The 23,108-nt window shown below is 36.2% G+C and overlaps 1 protein-coding gene and 1 long non-coding RNA gene across 2 annotated transcripts in view; both read left to right on the top strand.

Annotated features, from left to right (window-relative positions):
• The window catches only part of LOC138404586 (uncharacterized), a 172,165-nt gene that overhangs the window by 2,273 nt on the left and 146,784 nt on the right, over positions 1-23,108 (top strand). The window lies entirely within an intron of this gene.
• Positions 484-21,346, top strand: LOC117995247 (RING finger and SPRY domain-containing protein 1-like). The gene is made up of 10 exons (XM_034983237.2): positions 484-787; positions 4,709-4,893; positions 8,488-8,668; positions 9,450-9,620; positions 11,078-11,291; positions 12,247-12,506; positions 14,326-14,543; positions 14,757-14,901; positions 16,020-16,135; positions 16,938-21,346. Exons 2-10 carry the CDS (start codon positions 4,712-4,714, stop codon positions 17,023-17,025), a joined length of 1,575 nt encoding a protein of 524 aa, XP_034839128.1. The 5' UTR covers positions 484-787; positions 4,709-4,711; the 3' UTR covers positions 17,026-21,346.

Here is a 23,108-nt window from a genome sequence, read left to right as displayed (position 1 = left end):
ATGAAACTTACTCAATTTTCGACAATGACATTTTCAATACCTATATTCCGTAAAATTGAGGATATTTTATTTGCTGGCAGCCTGGCAGCCTACGGTTCTACTTTCACAACTTAACATCTACGCCCTTCTGTCAATGTCATTCAAGTGCCAAGAGAGCCTTGTCGGACTGACGCTGACGCACTATAGAACCGTACCTACGGTAATCATTCATCTAAGGTACCTACTCTATTGTCTCTATAATATTGTTTGCGATTGCAGTAGAATGACAGCTACAATGTCACGATCGTCGTAATCACCTCTGATTGGTTGATGCTCGCTCACTATTGGCTACAATACATCGTTGCAACAAGAATACCATAAATTCAGCCAATCACAACAATTATTGCTTTTGTAATAATGATTGATGCAATTTTCCGCAATCGAGTGAATCGACCACTGCAAATTGCAATTATTGACATTTTGACATAGGTTACTTAGGTACCTACCTATAATTTACGTACAGGAAGATTCGAACCATACCTACGTCTATAGCGTTTTTGTAATTTATAAATTTATATATTTTATGAAATGTGAAGTTTTTAATTTCACCACCTTCACCTTGCTAGGTGCAGTTAGGAAAGAATTTCGTGTGCAATGTTTACAGTGTTTTTGGATTACCTACGAGTGACAACCAAGTAATTACCATCGATGTGTAATTACTAATTATTACAGACATCAGTGTTTAGTGCTACTCAGCCTCACCGTAATCCATTTGTTTTCCCAGTGAAGAAATGAATAAAAATTTACGGTAAACTGACTTACAATAATTTTTTTTACAATTGCTTTTTGTACCTACCTACTTATCTAAAATAATAAGTCTCAAAGAAGTTATTGATCTTCGTGTGCATAAAAAAAAATACTGTCTGAACAGTAACCCACAAAAGTAAAAAGATAGGTACCAACCTAATTATACCTCCATGTCTGAAATAGAAGTTATTAATTTTCAGTATTTTCTCTATTTTTACTCTAAATTCTTGTCCTTTGTCCATATTCAAAGTACTAACATTTTTGAAAACTAGCTTTTGATCGCGACTTCGCCCGCGTCCCGCGATTACTGTCTTTTCCCGTGGATTTTCCAACAATGTTTGTTCATACAAACCTTGTCCTGACACACAAACAATTACAAACACAACAAGAAAGAATTAACCAATTTGGTGCAATTGTTCGGAAGTGCATACACACATTTCGGCGATTCATTTTTATTTATATAAAGAAGTAGATAAACAAAAGTAGACAAAGGGGCATAAAAATGCAAAGTTATACCACATTATCGTTTTACTTATATGCTTAGTAGATATCTGTTACTATCAATGTCTAAAATTCGGACATTGTTCATTCAGAGATTTCTTCAGCTTTGTGTATTGTGTACTATGTAATGTGAATATATAAAATATATAGTTTATTGTTCTAACTATTAAGTAAATACTATTAAGGGCAATGCAGTAAGGGATGACTATAAAGAACTTAAAAGGGTTTTTTCTTCTCTAACAAATAACAAAGTACAGTGGAAACTCGATTAACCGGACTAATTGTTGTCGTTAGAGATTCAGATAATCGAAAATCCGAATTATCGAATGTATGAAGAAAAGCGGGTTTTGTGCATATTATGTAGTATAATAGTATTTTCAATTTTCAAAGTAAGATAACTATACCAAATGGGATTATGATAGGGCTTTGCCTGTACATGCTAAAACAGATTTTTATTTATTTTTATGCATAATAGTTTTTGATTTATTGTACAAAATGGCGAAAAAATTACCAGAGTATGGAACCCTCGGTGCGCGAGTCTGACTCGCACTTGGCTGAACAATTTTTGGTTGGTAGTCCGGATAATCGCGAATCCGTATAACTGAGGGCCGTCTAATCGAGTTTCTACTGTACATTGTAATAAAACAGTAACTGTTGTTTATTTATGTACAGTAACAATTTGATAGTACTATATGACGCCCGTGACTTGGTCCACATGGATATAGGTTTTAAAACAATCAGCAGGAAGTCTTTCAGGATAATAAGGTGGCCTATGTGTTAAGTTAGGGTATAAGACCTATTATATTCAACACCCACATTGGTTCAGTCATTGTGGCATGAAAGAGTAACAAAAATACACACATCTATGGAAAAGGTGACTGAATGACTGACTGACTCACTGATCTATCAACGCACAGCTCAACAAGTACTGGAGGGATCGGGCTGAAATTTAGAATGCAGATAGCTATTATCTAGTAGGAATTCGCTAAGAATGGATTTTCGAAATAATATTAATAATAATAATATTAATGTGATTTCCGCATTGTAAATGTTCATTATCCAATATGTATTTTGTTTAATAAAATTCGATTTTATTGCTATGCACTACTTACTAAAGGTATGAAGGATGAATTTATGAAGTAAAAGGAAGGAAGGATGAAGGTAAAATTTGTTAGTTTATGAGTTTGTATATTATAGTGAGTAATCTCCAGAACTAATGATCCAATTCTGAAAACTCTTCCACCAATACATTTTTCCTGAGTGCTATAGCATATATACAGTGAAGCCTCTTTAACTTGAACTTCAAGGGAAAGGTTACAAAGGAGTTAATGAATCTTTGACGTACCGAAGACTTTGAGATAAGAAATTTTTAATCATTCAATTTCGACTTATAGAGGCATATACAATACCCATTATAGTACAGATAACTATCTGGTTATATAGATGTTACAAGACTGTTAACAGTTTACTAGAAAGGTAATCTACAATCATATTTGTGATTTGTCTGACTTTCAATAACCATACCACTTTTATAATTGTAAACAAAGGTAAAAATAATTGATAAGGGGCAGTGATTTTCAAAAGCTCATTTTATTATGTTTAAAGAAGCTCATTTTATTATGTGACACAGACAGAGAGACAGTCTGACAGACGGTCAACCGTTGATATTTCTATAAACGGTAGTGTGACATAAAATAAGACTACCTGATGGTAGTCTCATTTCATTTCATTTCAGTCCAAATTGTTCATTACACTGATGTCTAATGAACATTCTGTGGATTGTGGAACCAATCATCTGCTAGCTATCAGCCCTTGACACCCTATCCAGTGTATTACAGTACATACACTACACAGACAGTATTTACAACGAGTGATGTATATCTATGTGTGACATGTGTTTTTATATCCAAAGACTTCTCACAATTTTTAAATTATTGATTAGGTTTTGATTAGTGTGATTTTGTTAGCTACGTCTCAGCGTGCTGCATGCCATAGATTATATGACATTACTAGATGATGCCCGCGACTTCGTCCGCGTGAATTTAGGTTTTTAAAATCCCGTGGGAACTCTTTGATTTTCCGGGATAAAAGTAGCCTATGTCCTTCACCGGGATGTAAGCTATGTCTGTACCAAATTTCGTCAAAATTGGTTGAACGAAAAGCTAGCAGACAGACAGACAGACACACTTTCGCATTTATAATATTAGTATTAATAAAAACAAAATTTAAAGATATTAAAATATAAGATGTAAGTAATTTAATAATTCATTTGTTAGTACCAAAAATCAGTCAAAACCCAAATAGGTTACATGGGTGTCATCCATTGGGGTAACAGCCTGAATAAAAGAGGATGAGTCAAGTTGGCCGGCATCAGTACCCTTATTATAAATGCGAAAGTGTGTTGTTTGTTGGTTTGTTGGTTTGTCCTTCAATCACGTCGCAACGGTGCAACGGATTGACGTGATTTTTTGCATGGGTATAGATGAAGACCTGGAGAGTGACATAGACTTTTTATCCCGGAAAACCAAAGAGTTCCCACGGGATTTTAAAAAAAACCTAATTCCACGCGGACGAAGTCGCGGGCATCAGCTAGTATCCAATAAAAACCAATTGCCCATGTAATGATGAATACTACATAGTTGATACCTGAAGTTGACACCCTATCCAGTGTATTACAGTACATACACAGACAGTATTTACAACGAGTACTGTCTATGTATGTGTGACATGTGTTTTATATCCAAAGACTTCTCACAATTTTTAAATTATTGATAGATTTTGATTATATATAGTAAATAAGTAAATAAGTAATAGTAAGATAAAGTAATTGATTCCTACTCGCTTCTATATTATATATCTATTATTGCAAGGGGTGTCATCTATTAGTAACTTTAGTTTTTGGTGGTATCATCCATTGGTGACTTAGACCCAGCTCAATAAAATTGAATTTGTATTTAGAAGAAAGTTAATATTAAAGTTTTGTACAATTGAGAAGTATTAATAATAGTTTTTCCACATATATAACAGACATAATGTTCTATTGCAATTAATACCTTTGTTAGAGAAGACTAAAGTCTGTAGGTTTCTTATAGTGTCATCCATTAGTGCCTTGCCCATTTATTATTATTGCTTAATGAAGGAGTTGTATGTTTTTGTGTATAAATATTAGATAAATCTAGGTTTCTTTTAGTTCAATTAATTTTTTAAAACGATTAATAGTATTCTTAAAAAGTTCGAAAGTATCATCCCTTAAATCTCTGTCCGCCATTGCCATTAGTGATTTTTCCTTACTTATTAAAAATGCAACATTCTGTTAATATCACAAGTCAATCCTTGGACTACTTTCGAGTTTTGCGGACGCGCTTTTATTGAAGTGGATTTTTTTAAATATTCATATTAAAAACCGTGTTTTTTTTTTCAGATAATGGGTTGTTGCTGCTGCAAAGAGAAGGCGCCGGATGAGCTGGTGTACATACCGTCACCGGCTCGCCCGGCGTCCGCGCTGGTTCTGGAGCCCCACATACGTATTCCAAGAGTTGTGGATCCAAATCTGGTTGATCAACTTATCATCGAAATGCTAACGGTAGCAGCTTTACGCGTCGATTCGTAAGTATCTAGTAAATAGTTTCTTCAAAAGACCATAGGCAATTTAAGTAGGTGCTTAATAATGTTACAGTTAATTTAATTTTGGCGTCGATTCTGAAGTTTTCCCTAAACTAAATTTAGAGTGTCTACATCTTTTTCTTTTTGATATTGCTAAAAAAGGACGGAAAATGAATTTTATATTTACAGACTCCAAATTTTAGTGCACCCTACAAATTTAAACCGGCTCACAAATGGCACAGTCTAATTTAATTGTTGACAGTTCTAAATTAAATTAGGTTTGCCTGTCTATTTCCTATTAAGTACATTGGTAAGAAAAAGATGCGAAGACTATAAAATTTAGTTCAGAATCAGTACTTCTGTATGGGTATGATAATTAACAAATCTTACCTATATACATAGGTCGGTACTCGCCGCGCCGAACATGACGCCAATCTACACCTTTAACTATGTTTTAAAAAAAATCATTACAAATTAACTCTTGACTGCAATCTCACCTGGTGGAAAGTAATGATGCAGTCTAAGATGGACGCGGGCTAACTTGCCCGCCCGGTAACGGGCAGTTTTATTAAATCCAGTTTTTATCAGTTTCTACACGACATCGTACCGGAACGTTAATATGCTTGGCGAAATGGCTTTACCGGTAGAGTGGTAACTAGCCACGGCTGTAGCCTGCTACCAGACCGTCTGGTCACAACTGGCGACAATTCAAAAATTATAAATTGTTAAATAGTCCCAAATAGCCATACCGGTGTCCATGTTTCCTCCCACGTATAACTTAAATACCTTTAAGACAAAAGTGAATAGGCATCGTATAGGAAAGTGCGCTCCAACATTGCTTTTTATGTCGTCAAGCGCAAGTCTATCTCGCAATGGCCAAAAAAATTGTCTCTGTCGGGAATCAAACCTGGAACCTCCCACTTATAAGACCACTGGGGTCTTACAAGTGGGAGGTTTAGGTCCAGGGAGATCTGTCGTGGTGATTGCAAGCATCACATTGTGGCTGTCAAAGTTTAGTGCTGGAGTCTGATCAGGCAACAGTGAATAGGCATCGTATAGGAAAGCGCGCTCCAACATTGCTTTTTATGTCGTCAAGCGCAAGTCTATCTCGCAATGGCCAAAAAAATTGTCTCTGTCGGGAATCTAACCTGGGACCTCCCACTTATAAGACCACTGGGGTCTTACAAGTGGGAGGTTTAGGTCCAGGGAGATCCGTCGTGGTGATTGCAAGCATCACATTGTGGCTGTCCAAGTTTAGTCCTGGAGTCTGATCAGGCAACAGTCACATAAAACGATCATGAATAAAGAAAAATACTGCAACTGCGATTATCTTATGTGTGTGATGTGATCATAAAGCGAATGTTGAAAATGTATGTGTTTGTTTCTGTTGTCTCTAGTCTCTAAACTAAACTAAAATTGTGGCTAATTCTGTTGTACACAATCTCTTAACTAAACTAAAATGACAGGTCTAAGTACATTGCACTCCCTTTTATAATGCTCTCTGCCGAAAAGGATAGCAACAGATTTAGGCCTGCCAATTTAGTTTAGATTGTGAACAACAAAATTAGCCACAATCTCTGAGATTAAGGAATCACAATCTCTAAACTAAATTGACAGGTCCAAATATAGTCCTATCGTTTTCTGCAGGAAGAATTATGAAAGGGATAGCAATAAATTAAGACCTATAATGTGGCTAGTTCTGTTGTTCACAATCTCTAAACTAAACTAAAATGACAGGTCTAAATATAGTCAATTTAGTTTAGTTTAGAGATTGTGAACATCAGAATTAGCCACATTGGCACCAATTCCGTTGTCTTTTTCTTAACTAAATTTAGAGTATCTGCATCCTTTTCTTTTTAACAATGCTAAAAAGGGACAGAACATGAATTTTACATTTAAAGACTAAATTTTAGTGCACGCTACAAATTTAAACAGTAGGCTCGCGACTGTGCGCTATAATCACGGGTTTTACCATCTAAAAATTAAATTTAAAACTGTCAAACTGCATCTGTCCTTTTCATATTACATTAGTAAGAAGCGAATACTCTAAAATTAGGTTGTGCTCAGAATCAGTACCATTGTGTATGTGTGTCTCCTAATTTAGACCTGTCAATTAAATTTACATGTTGTGCGTCCTTGATCTAAGAGAATTGTCTGAAAAGAGTATCTACGTAATTTTGTTTTTAATATTGCTAAAAAGGACAGAAAATAAATTTAAGTACTTTAAATTTTAGTGCACTTTACAAATTTAAACAATAGGCTCACGACTGGCACTTAAAGTTACGAACTTTGACAGTTCTAAATTAAATTAGCTTTATCTGTCCTTTTCTTAGTAAGAAAAAGATGCGGATACTCTAAAATGTCGTTGCGCTCAGAATCAGTACCATTGGCGCCGATTCTGTTGTCTTTCTCTAAACTAAATTTAGAGTAACTGCATCCGCGTCTTTTTAATATTGCTAAAACAGGATGGAACATGAATTTTAAATTTAAAAACTGTAAATTTTAGTGCACGCTACAAATTTAAACAAAACGCTCGCGACTTCCAGCTAAAGTCACGATGTTTGACGGCTCCAAATCAAATTTAAAACTGTCAAACTGTGTCTGTCCTTTTCATATTATATTAGTAAGAAGAGGATGCGAATGCTCTAAAATTTAGTTGTGCTCAGAATCAGTACCATTGTGTACCTAGATAACAACAAGCCACATATCTAGCTATAATTTTATAATCGTGACATGGAATTTTACAGATGTCTTGAAAGATTTTAATTTAATTTAAAACAACTTTATTGTTACTAAAATTACAGAGAGTAAAGATATTTCATTAGCGAATATTTTATGCCTTGTTACTTTGTAAATTGCTGTATGCTTCCATATATGTGTGAGAACTAAACCATCTGTTAGAATACATTTGATATGGCAATACATATTTAATGAATTGAAGTAGGTATAAATTTACCCCATGGTCAAGGTCAAGGCGCATCTCCCACGTATATAAGTAGAATGCATAAACATTGTTATACCAATACCAACAAATTGGCACTGGGGCTGATTATCTTGTACACAATATCTAAACTAAATCTAGTGCTATCCTTTTCCGCAAGCAACATTATGACAGGGACATTATGAATTTATCGTCATTTAGTTACATACGTTTACGAATTTGTAGATAAACAGGCATTTTGTATTATTTTTTTGTGTAGCGCCTGAACAAAAACATAAGGCAATATTTTGGTGTTAGCCATTGATTTCGAATATAAAAAATATATAATTTAACTATAGCGTGCACTAAAATTTAGTATTTAGATTTAAAATTCATGTTCCATCCTGTTTTAGCAATATTAAAAAGAAGAGGATGCAGATACTCTAAATTTAGTTTAGAGAAAGACAACGGAATCGGCGCCAATGGTACTGATTCTGACCGCAACTACATTTTAGAGTATCTGCATCCTCTTTTTTTCAATATTGCTAAAACAGGATGGAACATGAATTTTAAATTTAAAGACTGTAAATTTTAGTGCACGCTACAAATTTAAACAAAACGCTCACGACTCGGCCCCAAAGTATAAAAATAGTTTTAAAAAAAACAAATTGTTTCAGTGACGATGAATCGCCAGCCTCTCTCGTGAAACTACATGTAATAGCTGATAAAGAGGAGGGATGGATTCAAATGATGACGTCCATGGTTAATGTCATCCCTTTAGAAGATCCATTCGGGCCGACAGCTATATCTATTTTGTTAGATGAGTGCCCTTTACCGTCGAAGGAAACGGTTATTAAAGTGAGTATGTCCACCGACCTCTACTAAGGCCCGGTCTCCACTTTAGCGTAGTGGAGAGGAGATGTTTACAATGAACCAGTTAGATTATTAAAAGATGATGTGATAATTTAACACGTCATCTATTATTAATCTGATTGGTCGACTGAAAGCATCTTTCTCCTCTCCACTTAGGTGAAAACTGGGCCTAAGTATTATAAGTACGCTGGACCTGCGATTGCTAACCTGTTTTTGAATCAACTTGACTTTCGCCATTTTGGCGCTGATAGCAGCAGTGAGCGTCATGTGAGCGTACTCGGAATTAAATTTTATTAGTAATGAAACATCCTGTCAACGATGACCAATTGACACAAAGTGACAATTTTCTTTCTCTGTACGCTCGGTGGGACGCTTCGAATCGGCACAAAAAAACCTGTAATTTTGTATGGCACAATTCTTCCAGCATACATGTATATGTCCATTTCAGTCCAAAATCCCTCAGGCGCATGCCGGGCTGCGACAACTCGCCGCCACTCGCCACGCCTCTACTCCACTTGCCGCGCTCGGTCTGCGCTGGCCCTTAGTCATATTTGAATAGGGTATTTTAGCCTTCCGCGTGATGTCACAGTCGGAATTTATCATGGCGGCTACGTGCGTTTTGAATATTTGCAAAAAAAGAGTCAAATCTTTAAAATGAATTATAAAATTCATGATATAATTTTATAAACTGAAATCAAATTGCTTATTGCTAATATATTTTTGTTTTTTTCTATTGTTATAGTACTTTAATTTTAATTTTCAACAGGTGACGCAGTTGTTTGGACTGTCCGCACATCGTGCGAGTCTTGGGAACTGGAATATCCGAGTAGAGCGCAACATTTGCGTCGCCTTAGGCTGCATTGCCGAAAAGCTAGTTGGGCCTAACAGCGTGGCGATATTAACTGAGGATACGCTCGAATATCTGCTTGCCTACTTAGTATGTTATTTTTTATAGCATATTCATACTAGCTGATGTCCGCGACTTCTTCCGCGTGGATTTAGTTTTAAAAGTCCTGTAAAATAAATAAAAATATAGGTAGCCTATGTCACTCTCCAGGTCTTTAACTATACCCATGGATAAATTCACGTCGATCTGTTGCTTTGTTGCGACGTAATTAAAGGGCAAACCAATAAACAACAAACCATTGATATAAATGACAAGATATGGTCAAGCAAACAAAATTTTTCACGGTTTTGGAACCAAATAAATCAGCGCCACCTCTTAGATACTAATGAACGTCCCGTTTGAAATCCAGACGACACTGAGGTTGCATTGGTGCTAAAGCACCACTGAGTCGGTGCCATTTTGTTTGTTCTATAGCCCTGTCCATACGAAGTAATACATAAGTCAATGCAACAAACACTTTCGCATTTATAATATGGGTAGTGATTTTTAGGTTTCATCGTTTCCCGCATAATTGCTAATTAGATTGTAATAAATTAAGTGCTGTTGGCTTCGCTAGCCTTCCGCGTGTCATAGGCTATGACGCAAAGGAAAATACAATATGATGTGTGACAAACAAATACGACTAGAACTTTTTAGATAAACCTATCGAGATTGAGATCAAATAAACTGTTTCAACTTTAGTATAGATTCCGAAAATACATAATTTGTATTGTATAAATACGAGCCGTCCTTCCGTTAAGGTATTTTAAGGTGACGCAGTACGCTCGACCGAATTTGCTGGCGCACGTGGGTAACTGGTTTGCATTTCACCTAATAGGTATTGTATGAGAAAGGTGAAAGACACGATGATTTTCACCGAAATCAAGTGCGCGAAAAGGGTTTAGGAAAAGTATTTTTTAAGAAAAAAATATTAAATGTATGTTTGCAAAGTAAAGATATGTCAACTAATAAATAAACTATGTACGTATATGTCTAAGGCTAAATTGTTTTAGAATTTTCACACTCCGAATTTTATTTATTTACGCCAAAAATTGACATAAATTTAGTGTTAAATAAAATAGGAATATTTCAAGGCTCGCAACTTTAAAATCGATTTTTTTTTAATATTTTATATATCAATGAACCTAGATAATGGCAAAACAAACCGATATAATACTTAGTTTTGCGCGTACAATACCAAATAATCTAGTAAACAAACCGATATGATACAAATATGATGCAGGATATTATGCTGAGCTGTACACCCATTTGGGGTAGTGTCACAGATGAAAATGTTACATTTGTACTTTGTTTTTATCTGTGACACCAACAACAAATAAATGCATTTTTTTCTTTGTTTCTTTCTTTCTTTCGATATAATACTTGGTTTTGAGCGTACAATACCAAATAATGTAGTAATTACCCTCCTACGTTTGTATGAAGAAAGCACCGAACTGCGCACTCCTAAGTCGGGTTTCCGTTTGTGAAGATGTTTATTTTTATTTCAGTCGCCGCAACACGAATCGTGCATAGTATTATTTGCTTTAATAGCTGTTCAGAAATTTGCCCATACCACGGAGAACAAATTAACTATAAAGGGCCGTCTAGAACAGTCTGGACAGCATCAGCATCCTTTATTGGCTCTTGAGACATTAGCCGATAGCAGCGATTGCTTGTGGCGTCAAGTCGGCTTTTGCGCCAAGTGGGCACTGGATAATCTGTGTAAGTGTAAAGGCCGGACAGCATTACAGCGGTGCTGCGTTGCGCGTCGCTTTGCGTCAAAATATTCTCTACAGACCGTTCACTATAACTTGACCCGCTGACGTTATGTTGGCACCATTGCAAATCACACAATAATAAACCCTAAGTACTAACAATGTGTAAAATATTTAAGAGATTTCGTGAGTGGGTCCAAGCCAGGTAGCACCTGCAATTGTAAATAACTACATACTTAAATAAATAAAAAATTTATAATAAGAAAAGATTAAAAGTAATTGTATATATAATGTTAATAATAAGATAAAATTAAAAACTAAGTAAAATTAAGTATGTGCATGTAAGGAATAATAAAAGCTTTTTTATTTATTATTATTATTATTTATTTATAAGTACTAACAAATAAAGCGAACAAAGCAATGGCACCAACATGACGGTAGGGGACAATTCATAGTGAATGGTTACATATGCGCGCTCAGCTAGTGCACACCGCTCTAGTGCCACAGGCATCATTCACGAGTGCGCGTGCCTCATGCTTGTGTTTAAGTCGTATCGGTAATGCGGCTTGCTCTGTTTCACGACTGTTTGGTCCGACAGACACACACTTACGCAATGTGCTTGTATACGACGTAACCACAAGTAAAATTCACGCGCGCACTAAGAACAGTACGAGACAGGTTGAAATGGCAATCGGCGAGGGAATCCGATCGGCGATCCCCCACGCTAACCCGGTGCGGGCGAATGCGAGTGACGTGCGGGTGTGCGGAGCGTCTTCCCTCCTCATACCCCGATTGCCTTCTCAACCTATCGCGGACTATCCTATTAAGTATTCTGGTTGCACTGTACGCTAGCAGTCTTCTTAGTCTATAGTTTGAAAATGATTTTCCCCAATCGACCAAAATGACAGCTCCATTATACCGTAATATGGACTGTGTTTGTTGACTAAATATTATATTTGCAGTCATCATCGAGGGTAGAAGCCTGTCCTACGAAACGGTGGATATGTCAGACATCCACGCAATACTCAATTCCCAAGATGTGAGCGAATATTTGCAAATATCGTGCAACGGGCTGGAGGCCCGATGTGACTCGTACTCTTTCGAGAGTGTACGTTGCACGTTCCAAGTCGACAGCGGCTGTTGGTACTATGAGTCGACCATAATTACGCCCGGCGTTATGCAGATTGGCTGGGCGACACGAAACAGTCACTTTTTGAATGATGTGAGTATCAACTACTCAACTGTCCAAGAAGGACCGTATTATAAAAAAATCTACTATAATATTGTAACTTGTAACTCGCTTTAATAGGCTAGTTGACACTTTTTTTAAGTAGGTCTTAAATGGTTAATATTTGTCCTATTAGATCAAAAAAATTAACACTATATTTTTTTGCGCCCTAAAACCGTAAAACTTTAATTTAAAAATATATTTTTCTTAGACAGGTGAAAACACTGTCGGCCATGTTTGGCCGATAGATTGTCTGTGCTCTGACGTCATGCATTTGTAAACAACAGCATAACCTCCCAAAGTTTAATAAACATGACTTCTATACTAGTTTACATGAAAAATATAATAATTATCGTTATTGTATCATCCGAGAATGTAAAAACGCATCGATAAAGACCACAGGAAAGTTGTGGATTAGAGTGCCCAGTGAAATAAATATACGTAACACGCGAAGACTTGCTTAAAGGGATCCTATATCACTAACGACTGCAACCCAAATTTATTTTTGCAAAGATCACTTTGTTGTAAGTCTTACTTAATAACTTATTCAATTTATAAAGAGAAAACGATAATTTTTTACGTATACTATGAGTTTTTAGAAATATATAAAAACTAGCTTATGCTCGTGACTTCGCCCGCGTGGACTTCATAAATTTCAAACCCCCATTTAACCCACTCAGGGGTGGAATTTCAAAAATCCTTTCCTAGTGGATACCTTCTCTTTACCTACAAAGAACACACCCACCAAATTTCATGTATCTAGGATCAGCTGTTTAGATGTTTAGGCTGTGCGTTGATATTATATAAGTTAGTCAGGACTTGAAATTTTATATATATATGGATACTACGTTAGTCAATAGGGATGACATTTGTTTGTTTACATATTTAATGACGTCACATCATGGCTGACAGCGTTTTCTGAGTTTCAAATAAAAATAAAAACTGTATTTTTTTAAATTGGATTTATATATCCATCCTGCGTTTTTAATAATTGTTATTGATATATTTCGTTGTCTTAAGCAAAATACTTTAATAAATAATCATTTATTGGACGAAATTAGATATGAGTCAAGTAGCCTATTGTAACACTATTTTTTCACTTAGCTCGCGTTTTACAATTTGCGAATACCTAAGTCCATTTCCATGCAAAAATAAATCCGCTCTCGTTTGTAATGTATTTATGATAGTTTTTTAGGGTTCCGTACCTCAAAAGAAATAAAAAAGCCCTTATAGGATCACTTCGTTGTCTGTCTGTCAAATCTGTCAAGACAAGGGGAATCAAGACCTATTGGATAATTCCCGTTGACCTAGAATTATGAAATTGCATAATTGTATTATGTAAATTGTTGGTATAGAAATGTCTTACAGCACAAGTAAAGGAAAAAATCCGAAATCCGTGAATTAATGGTTATATCACAAAAAGTGTTATTTCTTGTACGATGGTGCGGAACCTTCGTATAGTCCGACTCGCACTTGACCGGTTTTTACTTACTAGTTTGATTTCTACTATTCTAGTTTTACGACGAGCTTGAATGCAAGGTTGCTTAGGTCAGTTTTAATTTGACGCTATAGTGTCTCGTGTCTACTGCACTAAAGAGGCAACTGCAGAACTTCTGGCTGGCTCTCCTCAGTAGAATCTGCTTTCCGAACCGGTGGCACAGTCTTGACATAATATATTAAGTGGCACAAGTTGCCCTACATGAAATAAATTCATTTCATGTACAGAAATATACCAACGTTGTATAGATGTGCGAACTCATCCGACCCCTACCAAATATCAATACGACGCTTACTGATAAGAGTCTTGTCTCAGGAGGGCTACGGTATCGGAGACGATTTGTACTCGTTGTCGTACGACGGATGTCGTAGACTGGTGTGGTACAACGCGCACCCAACGGCGGTTCCATACATTCCCGCTTGGCGCCCAGGCGATGTGCTGGGTTGTCTCATCGACTTGGACGCGAAGGAAGTCATCTTTTCCCTCAACGGACAGCGATTGACACCCTGCCGGGAGATCTTCGAAACCACCAGGTACAGTAAAACACTAACATCCGCTTAGGTGTACAGTACGCGGCCGAAAGTAATGTACATCGACCTTTGAAGGAGATAAATTTGTAGAGCACTTTCTTTGTCGTTGAGACAAAACGTCATAATATAGGTATGAGTGACAGAGACAACGCTCTACAAAGCCGAAATATCATTCTGAACCCTGTTTTGATCAGTGATATTTTAATACCATTCCAGGTATGGTTTCTTTGCTGCGGCGAGCTTCATGGCCTATCAACAGTGCCGTTTCAATTTCGGCTACCACGCGTTCAAGTACCCGCCCACGGACCGATCGTATTCAGCCTTTAACGATTACGGCAAGCTGACTGAGGAACAGAAGAAGGTAGGCTTCCATTTATTTTGAGAGTAGCTTTCTTCTTTTTTGCAAAGATATTATAGAACTCCAGATAGGCTGCTCATACAATTGTACCTTAAAAAGTGAAGACAATTTCGCACGCTTGTGTGTGTTAATAATAAGTACCGATAGATGTTACAAACTAAACTAATATTAATGGTGTTAATTTATTTTTCAAAGGAAAAGTTGACTGACTGACTAATCTATCAACGCACAGATCAAACCACCGGACGGATCGGGCTGAAATTTTGCATGCAGATAACTATTACGACTTAGGCATACGCTAAGAGAGGATTTTTAAAAATTCAACCCCTGAGGGGATAGAATAGGGTTCGAAATTTGTGTAGTCCACGCGGACGAAGTCGCGGGAATAAGCGAGTCTAAATATATAAAAGGAAAAGGTGACTGACTGATCTATCAACGCACAGCTCTACACAGCACACTACTGGACGGATCGGCCTGAAATTTGGCATGGAGATAGCTATTATAATGTAGACATCCGCTAAGAAAGGGTTTTTGAAAATTCAACCCCTAAGGGGATAAAATAGGGATTTAAAATTTATGTAGTCCACGCGGACGAAGTCGCGAGTATATGCTAGTAAATTATGAAATTTTATTTTTTGATAAGTAGGTACTACAATCAATTTGAAATAAAATAAAACAGTTGTTTTCATACTTTAAAATTTTTACTTGTGTCGGCAGTCTCCAGTGACCCCCATTTTTTTTGCAAATAGAAAACATTTTAAATCAAATCATAAATTTTATTGCCTTTAAGTTGCTGAGTGCTGACATAAATTATATAAGGAACACAGAAAAATATTAATAATACAAATAAAGAACAATTAATAACAATTAAGTAGACCTAGGTCTAGGTCTAGGACTAGTCCTGACTTGTTAGTCATCACCTGACTAGGCTTGCCCCATTTATTGTTAAATACAGTTAATTAACTTACCAGCTCAGCCCAGCCAGGAGATGCTTACCAGTCAGTGACATTTACATATAGATGAACTTAGGTTTAAACATGAAAAAAAGAAAATAATAATAATCTATATATAATTTTAGGATTACGTAATATGAATGCATCTATTCTAGTTTGCTTTTGCAGGTGCTACCGAAAAGGTTGTATCTGGAACAGTTGAGGACTTCTGTAGTGAGAGAGAATTCTTGCACAATTTGCTTTGACGACATCGCATCTTGCATTCTGGAACCCTGTGGACACAGGTGAGATTTGGCCCGACTACGTGTGGTTCTGTGATATTTAAAAAACCGGCCAAGTGCGAGTCGGACTTGCATACCGAGGGTTCCGTACCTTGAAAGGATACGTATTAATATTTTGTTGCTTATCTTTAACTGCAAATATAAGTTTGTAATTGCTAATTTTTGGATTCCATACCTCAAAAGGAAAAAAGGAAACCTTATAGGATCAATTTGTTGTCTGTCTCTCCGTCGTATCTGTCAAGAAAACCTAAAGAGTACTTTCCGTTGACTTAGGATTATTAAATTTATTAGGTAGGTAGTGCTTATAACACAAGCAAAGGAATAAATCCGAAAACCGTGAATTTGTGGTTACAAATGCACAATAGTTTTTGATTTATCGCGCAAAATGTGGAAAATATACGACTGTAATACGGCACCCTCATTGCGCGAGCCTGACTCGCACTTGGCCGGTTTTTTTTGCAAGATGAAGAAAATTGTCTATGTCCCGTTTCTTCTAAATGCAAGTTATCCCTTGCTAAATTTTGAGAATTAGTGGAACTGCAAAAAATTACAATACGCGTCAGAAAATAATGTACATCGACCTTTAGAAATTGATAGCGCTTTTGTAGAACATTTTGTCTATCGTTGAGACTGACAAATCGTCACATAGGTATGAGTGATAGAGACTACGCTGCACAAAGCCGAAATCTCATTATAAAAGTCGATGTACATTATTATTTTCTGCCGCGTACTGTACAAATATTAATATGGAGTATGAATCTTTTCCGATCAGGTAAAGTACAGGATTTTACACTACTTATTTCAGGGGATTTTGCTCACTATGCACATCACAGCTCAAAGAATGCCCAATGTGCAGAGCCAACATTCTGAACGTAAAGAGGGAGGGTGCATGACATGAGCCTCATTACACTCGTTTCGGCGATAGAGTCGGCGCCACGTCGTCCTTCTCGCTACTGTCTGAATACGCTACGTCATCTCTTTCACCGATCTCCGAAGATGCTACAGTGAATCTCCCGGGCTGCTCTACTTCTGCCGATACTGAAAACGTAGACGGAAACATGTTCCGTCGTCGACTGCTGCGGCGACGGTCTAACTGACATCCATGGAGCCCCCCCCGGGCCATACCCGGTGCGATCAACATTAGAACGAACTATGACGACTTAATTTATTCGGACCAACATACTGCTATGTATAATGTAAACCAGTTGGGGATTAGGAACGAACTGAACGAGCTTCATTACTTACAACTGTTTGGTATTTGGCGACCTACTCTTTCACCCGTCAAAGAAGACGTAACTCCGTCTCTTTCTCCGGTATCAAACGACGCAATCGCTAACTATAACGACGGAGTTGATTCTCATCCGTCTCAGCATTCATCGAATGGCGAATCCCTTTCCCCTTTGCCGGAAGACTTCTCGCCTTCTCTTTCCCCCATATCCGATGACTCAATGTTCCCAGCCAACATGTCTATGGACAACCCTCGTGGAGGGCAAAATGTGGGAAGGTCTGATTCGTTGCTATCATCGTTGTGGCATCCTTCGCGTGCCTCTTTGCATGAAGACCTCAATCGTTCTCTTTCCTTCACATCTTATGACAGTCCGCTCCCAAACAACCATTTGGATATTGAAAAAAAGGAATATAGAAAAAAATAAACCGGAATAAATTGTTCACTTTTTTGTAATTTAGGTAGACTACCATGTCAAAACTAAAAAGGTCTTATTACTTCTATAGTTTTTTGTTTGTCACATTCTCAATGTCATAAGTTGTCTGTTCTATTGCATTTATGTACGTAACGGCGACTTATTCACATCTTCCAACTTAGCTTTCTAACCTAGATTGGAAGTTGCGAACTTTATTGGTCATTTTCCAACCTCTGCCAGGTTGGATAGTGGGAATATATTATCTTAATTATTTTTGTTCCTAACTTCTAAACTGACAATAATGCGGTAATTTAATCGACATTTTATAAATTTTTACAAATTAATATAATATCTTACAATACATACATAACAATGGCGATTTGTTTTTCGTAGACTCAGACATAACATAATCAAAGGTTTCAATATTAATAAACAAATCAAAACTTCAAGGTATGATTCCGAACAACGCTGCACGCAGCAGCGCTGCCGCAACAGTGCTGTCACCAGCTGGGACAGTGCTGTCACGGCATTACTGGTCCCCATACAATCTCTATAAGCTTATATGACATTACATTCCGAGCTTGGCAGCAATGTCGCGGCAGCAATGTAGCGGAACATTTAACACACAGCGGAAGGCTGAAACATCAAAAAAAGTTATCTCAGAAGTCTTTTGTGCATTTAGAAAGATGCAATGTTCCAATACCTACATCGATAAACTCTATTAACAACCTCACATAGTTTTGAGTGACAGAGACAACGCTCTACAAAGCCGAAATCGTATTCTGAAGGTTGATGTACAATATTCTTGCCGACTACTGTATTTCATTAGTGTAAATTCGGTTTCAATTGGCGTCCTTTCGAATAGATGGGATGAAAAATATAATTAAAAACATTGTTCTAAGATTGTTTTTATATTGTTTTTTCCATAGTCATTATATTTGTCACGTTCTTAATAATTCTCTTCTAAATGAATAATACTCATGTTTATTTTGCCAGCCACTGTACATTAATGACAGTTTGGCAGTTGGAAACAAAAATAATTAAGATGATGTATTCCCACTATCCAACCTGGCAGAGGTTGGAAGATGACATATAAAGTTCCCAACTTCCAACCTAGGTTGGAAAGCTAGGTTGGAAGATGAAAATAAGTCGTAACGGCAAAGATGCCTTCATAGCACGATTCTCTCTGTAAAGACCGAACCGTATAGAAGCTAAGATACAAAGATGTATTGCATATTTATTTATTGTTAACTGTATACATGCGTAATAGTACGTTTTCAAGTATCATACTAGTGTACGTTAATTCGATGCTATGAAAATGTATAAGTATTTAAAAATAAAATTAATGGCCGTCGCACATGTTAGCTTTAAAGAACGCATTTGTTGTAGTACATTAGAAAGCTTTCTATTTATTAAATATTATGTGCATGATAAATGTTAGTCGTAAGGTTTTCCTTAGTTTTATTATTTCTTTAAGCATTTTCATTTCCTTATTTTTGTTACAAAATGATACATATCGAGTCCAGATCACGAATTTCACTATTTTTAAGCCCAGCTACATTAATACTTACTGTCATGGTTTATAACTCACCGTCGACTTTCATAGTTTTTAAATAAAATTAAAAATGGGAAAGTGCAAAAATATATAAATACGAAAAAAAAAAAAATGATAACAAATATTTTATAACAAATGTTTTTAAGTAGTAGCTTATTCAATCAGGCTCCGGGAAGTCAAAAATAATTCATCGGCTTTTTTCAAAATTTGAGATATATGGTTATGACGCCAGTTTCTCCGCATCAGCAAAGAGGCTATCAGCTTTCAATTATTATTAATCACTATACGAATATTTTATTAAAAGACATGGCTTTAATCGTTTTTTAATAGTGATGTGATCTGGTTCAGTTGTGTCATTGTGATTGATTTAATGAACCAGTTCCTACTTCTCTATTTTATACAATACGTATGTAACTTAGATAAAAAAATTACATCCAGAAACATAGGTATACTTGACAAACTAAAATCCTAATTAGATACTCTTAGATCCTTATCGTACCAAGTCAGTGATTATCAGTCTATTTTTGTCCAACGCTATTTTTTCCGGAAAACTAGCAGCCTATAGTACAGGAAACTTTAATTTCTTTGTTTAATTAAAAATGCGACTCTAGTCTTTTTTATAATTAAACAGGGTCTATGCTTATTGTCCCAATCAAAAACTACGCTATGATTAATCTAAGTAATTCCTAGCAATTGTTAAAATGTACTTTTAAGATGAATCTTGTGATAGGCACAACTACTAACTTATAACACTTATTCGATATTCGGGCCTAAAGAATATAACAATTATCCAATACATCGATGGCCTCCATAGCGCAGTACTGAGTGCTGGCGAGAGCTATGGTCTATAATCTATAAATATGGTGAAGGCACACCCCAGCAATTTAGGATTAGATTTCTAAATTGTCTCTGGTCTTGTGGATTAATATATACTTTAAAAACCACTTAACACATAATAGTAGGTATATTGTTATACACAGGTGGAAATAAGGTTATTGCAAACGAGATGACGTTTGTTAGACCGAGTCTTAGGCAAGGTTATTACGTATTTATTTCGTAGAATTACGTTATTACAAAAACGTTAATATTCGAGTATAGCACGAGCTTATTCAATACATTTTTAAGAAAACTGGTAAATAGAGTAGAATACTAAAAGAAAATCATTTCTTACGCCTTTTCCGTGAATTGCGAATTAAAATATCGGCCGTAGTTAAACACTTTTCTTCTAAATGACGCGTTTTTGACACATTATTTTTTTAAGTTAGTATTACCCTGACCGTACCGTATGCTTATTGATTCTATACACGCAACTATAACTGGTATACAATATAATAATACATGTGTGTAGGTATATTGCATAACAATTCCTAGATTGGTCTATAAAAATAATTTAGTAGTATAGGTATTTGGCTAAGACTTGTTAATGTACATACTTATTTTATTTTATTTAAAACACATGACAAATATTTTTTGTTTTCTACTCGCAAACGTATTCGCTCGTTAGTTCATTTCACGTAAAAAGGCCGCTGCCTTGTACCTGCTGACCTCTAATAATGCAAGTGCCCTGGACCTCCGATTGCCGACCTGTTTTTGAAGCAACTTGAATTCTGCTATTTTGGTGCTGATAGCAGCTGAGTGAGCGTACTCGGGACCTAACATTAAAATTCGTAGTCAAAATAGGGAATCATTCCGATGACATGTTTCATATTCAACCTTAATGCATTCTATAATATTGAATATGCCACATGTCGTCTGAATGGTCGCCTAAAAAAGCCTCTTTCTTGACTATGAATAATTCTAGTGTAAATGTTAGTGATTGAGTCATCTGTTAACGTAGTCAACACGAAGACCATTTGACACACCGTTAATTTTAGTTTCCGGTACGCTTGGTGGGGCGCTTCGAATCGGTATAAAAAATAACTGACTTTTGTATGGCACACCTCTTCCAGCGAACTTGTATGTCAGTTCATATACCCGCGCAGTAGGTGCGATCATAGATGTCATGCTAGTGCGGAGTTCGTTCGTTCATCAGTATTTCGTTTTGGGCGCTATTGCAAGCCATATCTTGCGCGATACATACCATCCACTATCGGCCATCGGTCTTTTTACCTGGAATGTATATTGTCGTAATAATGTATGTCACTATTTGTTAAATGTGTCGAATTAAAATGTAAATGTTACTCGTATTAGAGTATGTTTATTATAATAAACTCACTCCTATCACTGATTGTAAAATCGATGGCTCCTTAGTGAGTCAACTAACATTTTTAGGTAAGTATATTTTGACTTTGATGCATTTGGTACATCAAAGACTTATTTATCAGCGCAGGTCATAATATTTTAAATAATACAAATAGATTCGAAGATAATCTAACATATACTGGTACAAGTTGAGCTGTTTAAGATTGATTTAAAATAAGAATTTGTCTTTGACACGCTCTCCAGAATCTTATAGATTAGACGTTAGGAGCCATCGAAACTATGAGAACAAAACATTTGTATTATCATTAGTATTACCTACATATTAAAGGGCTCAAGGTATATTAGCGCAGAAATGAGGCGCAAATAGTTCTATGTAAATATTTGTATGGGACAAATTCCCCGCAAATGCTACTTCATATTTTGCTTCACAATACTTAGCTGTTGTTGTTATCTGTAACGGCAATAAAAATTCACACTGTGTAGTTTTTAACTATCTACCTATTACGGTTCATAAGATACATCTCGCTGACAGATAGACAACTCAGGCTTAGTAATAGGGTCCCGTTGGCTCCCTTCGGGTACGGGACCTTAAGAAGTAATTAGATAGAAATAGAAAATCAATAGACCTAGGCTAGAAGAATATCGATTTTGTTTTTCGACTAGTATATTTTGGGCCCCCTTTCCGTAACACTTTTTTTTCACAGAACAATGAAAAACAAGTAGATCTACTTCTTAATTTATACTTATGTTTACACTTATTTTAGGACACGCTATACAACAGCTTTAAAAAGAAAACTGATCTATGTATCTAGACATAAGCTATTTCATTTCACGTAGATATTTTCGTAGTGAGAAACGACTATATTTACATCTACAAAAGAAATCTATATTTGATTGTTATACTTGAACTCACAATAAAGACAAATAATAAATAGACTTGTTTGTTTTTAATGAGTACCTCAGTCTACTTCGTAGATGTATATTACGCGACGGATAGAAATGGCAATAAGGGTGGGTACGCCCCACACGCGCACAACCCCGGCGCTAACCCGGTGCGAAAAATAACGAAGACCTGGCACGCGCTGGCTCCCTAGGGCTCTTGATTTATCCCAGCGTTTCCCTCCCAGTTTCCAATTGTTCCATTTTGGCGCTGCCGTAGCCTAAGCTTGTATTTTAACAGGATAGAGCTTACCAGAGTCGATGATTCGTTGTCGATACTTTAGTGATGAACTCGTTTCATTGACAACCAAATAACAGGGGCTTAATAAAATTAGGGGGTAATTCAAACAAGATAAATTTTAACATATTTATTTGAAGCATTTTCTTAATCTAAAACATTCCATTGATGGTAGTACATGCACAAGTCGAGGTCTTCCTGCTTATTTATTACTAGCTTATGCTCGTGATTTCGTCCGCGTCCACTAATTTCAAACCACTATTTCACCCCCTTAGGGGTTGAATTTTCAAAAATCCTTTCTTAGCGGATGCCTACGTCATAATAGCTATTTGCATGCCACAGCCCGTCTCTATCGATTAAAAAAATTAGGCAAATCGGATTGTATTTATTAAAAGTATAGAT

The sequence above is a fragment of the Maniola hyperantus genome, chromosome Z (genome assembly GCF_902806685.2).
Source record: "Maniola hyperantus chromosome Z, iAphHyp1.2, whole genome shotgun sequence".
Lineage (NCBI taxonomy): Eukaryota > Metazoa > Arthropoda > Insecta > Lepidoptera > Nymphalidae > Maniola > Maniola hyperantus.
This window is presented reverse-complemented; position numbering and strand designations above follow the sequence as displayed.

Bases quoted from the DNA above. Each gene is read 5' to 3' on its own strand.
- LOC117995247 (XM_034983237.2), top strand. From the start codon at position 4,712: ATGGGTTGTTGCTGCTGCAAAGAGAAGGCGCCGGATGAGCTGGTGTAC. The intron at 8,669-9,449 runs GTGAGTATGTCC...AATTTTCAACAG, and splicing joins CGAAGGAAACGGTTATTAAA to GTGACGCAGTTGTTTGGACT. The intron at 14,544-14,756 runs GTACAGTAAAAC...ATACCATTCCAG, and splicing joins GAGATCTTCGAAACCACCAG to GTATGGTTTCTTTGCTGCGG.